The sequence below is a fragment of the Quercus suber genome, unplaced genomic scaffold, assembly GCF_002906115.3.
Source record: "Quercus suber isolate HL8 unplaced genomic scaffold, Cork oak 2.0 scaffold_119, whole genome shotgun sequence".
Taxonomy (NCBI): Eukaryota; Viridiplantae; Streptophyta; class Magnoliopsida; order Fagales; family Fagaceae; genus Quercus; species Quercus suber.
The window spans coordinates 1,302,348-1,304,273 of NW_027069584.1; the positions used below are offsets into that span (position 1 = coordinate 1,302,348).

The 1,926-nt window shown below is 36.4% G+C and overlaps 1 protein-coding gene across 1 annotated transcript; it reads left to right on the forward strand.

Moving 5' to 3' along the window:
* Positions 1 to 200: 200 nt before the first annotated feature.
* Positions 201 to 1,027, forward strand: LOC112025874 (uncharacterized). Its single transcript, XM_065775786.1, has 2 exons — positions 201 to 471; positions 780 to 1,027. The coding sequence occupies exons 1-2, from the start codon at positions 201 to 203 to the stop codon at positions 1,025 to 1,027; spliced, it is 519 nt and encodes a 172-aa protein (XP_065631858.1).
* Positions 1,028 to 1,926: the final 899 nt, after the last annotated feature.

Genomic DNA, 1,926 nt, shown 5'->3' on the forward strand with positions numbered 1-1,926 from the left:
ATCATGAGCAAGGCCACCAAAGACTTTTTCAAGACTATTTTGCATAATCACCAGTATATCCTCCTAACATATTTCAGAGGAGGTTTCGAATGAGTTGTTCTCTTTTTCTACAGATTAAATCTAATCTAGAAGAGAAAGATGAATATTTTGTTCAAAAAAGAAATGCTACTAGATTGCTTGGTTTGTCTCCCCTTCAGAAGATGACTGCCACACTAAGGATGCTTGCGTATGGAGTAGTGGCAGATTTTACAGATGAATATATGAGAATTGGAGAAAGCACTGCAATAGAGAGTCTCAAAAAATTTGTTGAAGCCATAGTCGATATTTATTCTACAGAGTACTTGAGGTCACCAAATAGCAATGACATTGCCAGGTTGCTAAGAGTTGGTGAAATGCGTGGATTTCCAGAGATGCTAGGGAGCATTGATTGCATGCACTGGAAATGGAAGAATTGCCCATCGGGGTGGAAAGGTCAGTATACTTGTCATAGTCGTGAGCCAACAATTATTTTGGACGCAGTAGCATCATATGATCTTTGGATATGGCATGCTTTTTTTGGGTTACCTGGGTCTCATAATGACATTATCGTGCTAGACCATTATTTTATATTTACCAACCTTGCTTAAGGTCGTGCACCTTCGGTGCATTACTCAATCAATGGACATGATTATACAATGGGATATTATCTTACTGATGGTATATATCCTTCATGGTCCACTTTTGTAAAGACAATCTCAGTTCCATGAGGTAGAAAGAATAGTCTTTTTGCTACAACTCAGGAGTCAACAAGGAAGGATGTAGAGCTGCATTTGGAGTACTTCAAGCACGATTTGCAATTGTTCGTGGGCCTGCACGTCTTTGGAAAACAGAGGCTCTTGATTACATTATGAAGGCATGCATAATATTGCATAACATGGTAATTGAAGATGAACGTGATACTAATGGAGCAGAAGACTATGATTATGAACAAGTGCCTGAAAGCATCCCTACAATAGTGTCCCACAAGCCTGCAGAAGAATTTAGTTAATTTATGGCATTCATCGCAGCCTATGAAAAAATTAGAGATACAAAAACTCATTTTCAACTCCAATTAGATCTCGTTGAGCACTTGTAGCAACGATATAGTGATTCGATGTAATTTGAAATTTCTCTTCATTTATGTTAGTTTTCAACGGGTAAAATTCGATGTAATTTGAAATTTATCATATCTATGTTAATTTTGAAATTTATCAAGTCTTTTTGAAAAGTATGACTATTGAAAAATATTACCATTTGAAAAAAAAATAACCCTTAAAAAAAAGGCTATTGAGAAAATATAATTGTTGGAAAATTTGAAAATGTTACCGTTGGGAAATTTAAAAATATAGCTGTTAGGAATTTGAAAAATATAGTTGTTGGGAATGATTAAAAAAAATAAAGAAAGATTAAAGAAAGAATGAAGAAATAATATTTAAATAGGATAGAGAAAAGAATAGAGAGTCTGTTGGAAAGTGTATTTGAAAAAGTGGGTAGCTAAAAGCTAAATGTCATTGTTCATTCTCCAAACAGGCAAAAATTAGGCAAAATTTGGAGAGGCTGCTGGAGATGCTCTAAAGAAAAGGCTAGAAGGGGCTAAAGAAAAGGTAAATGGGCTTACCACACAACGCCCAGGAGGTATACAGGTGGAACACCTTTTTCTATGACTTACAATACCAAGGCAATGATCCCCATGGAGGTAGGATTATCTAGTATGTGGATTTTGGATTTCTCCCTAGAAAATAACGATGGTAGCGTAGCTAAGCAATTAGACCTCTTGGAAGAGCGCTGAGAGATGGCTTTGATCAAATTGGCCGACTACTAGCAGAAGTTAGCTAATAGGTATGATAGAAGTGCGAAGCCAAGAGAGTTTGTTCCTACGGAAGGCGAAGGGAAATATGTGGGATCAAG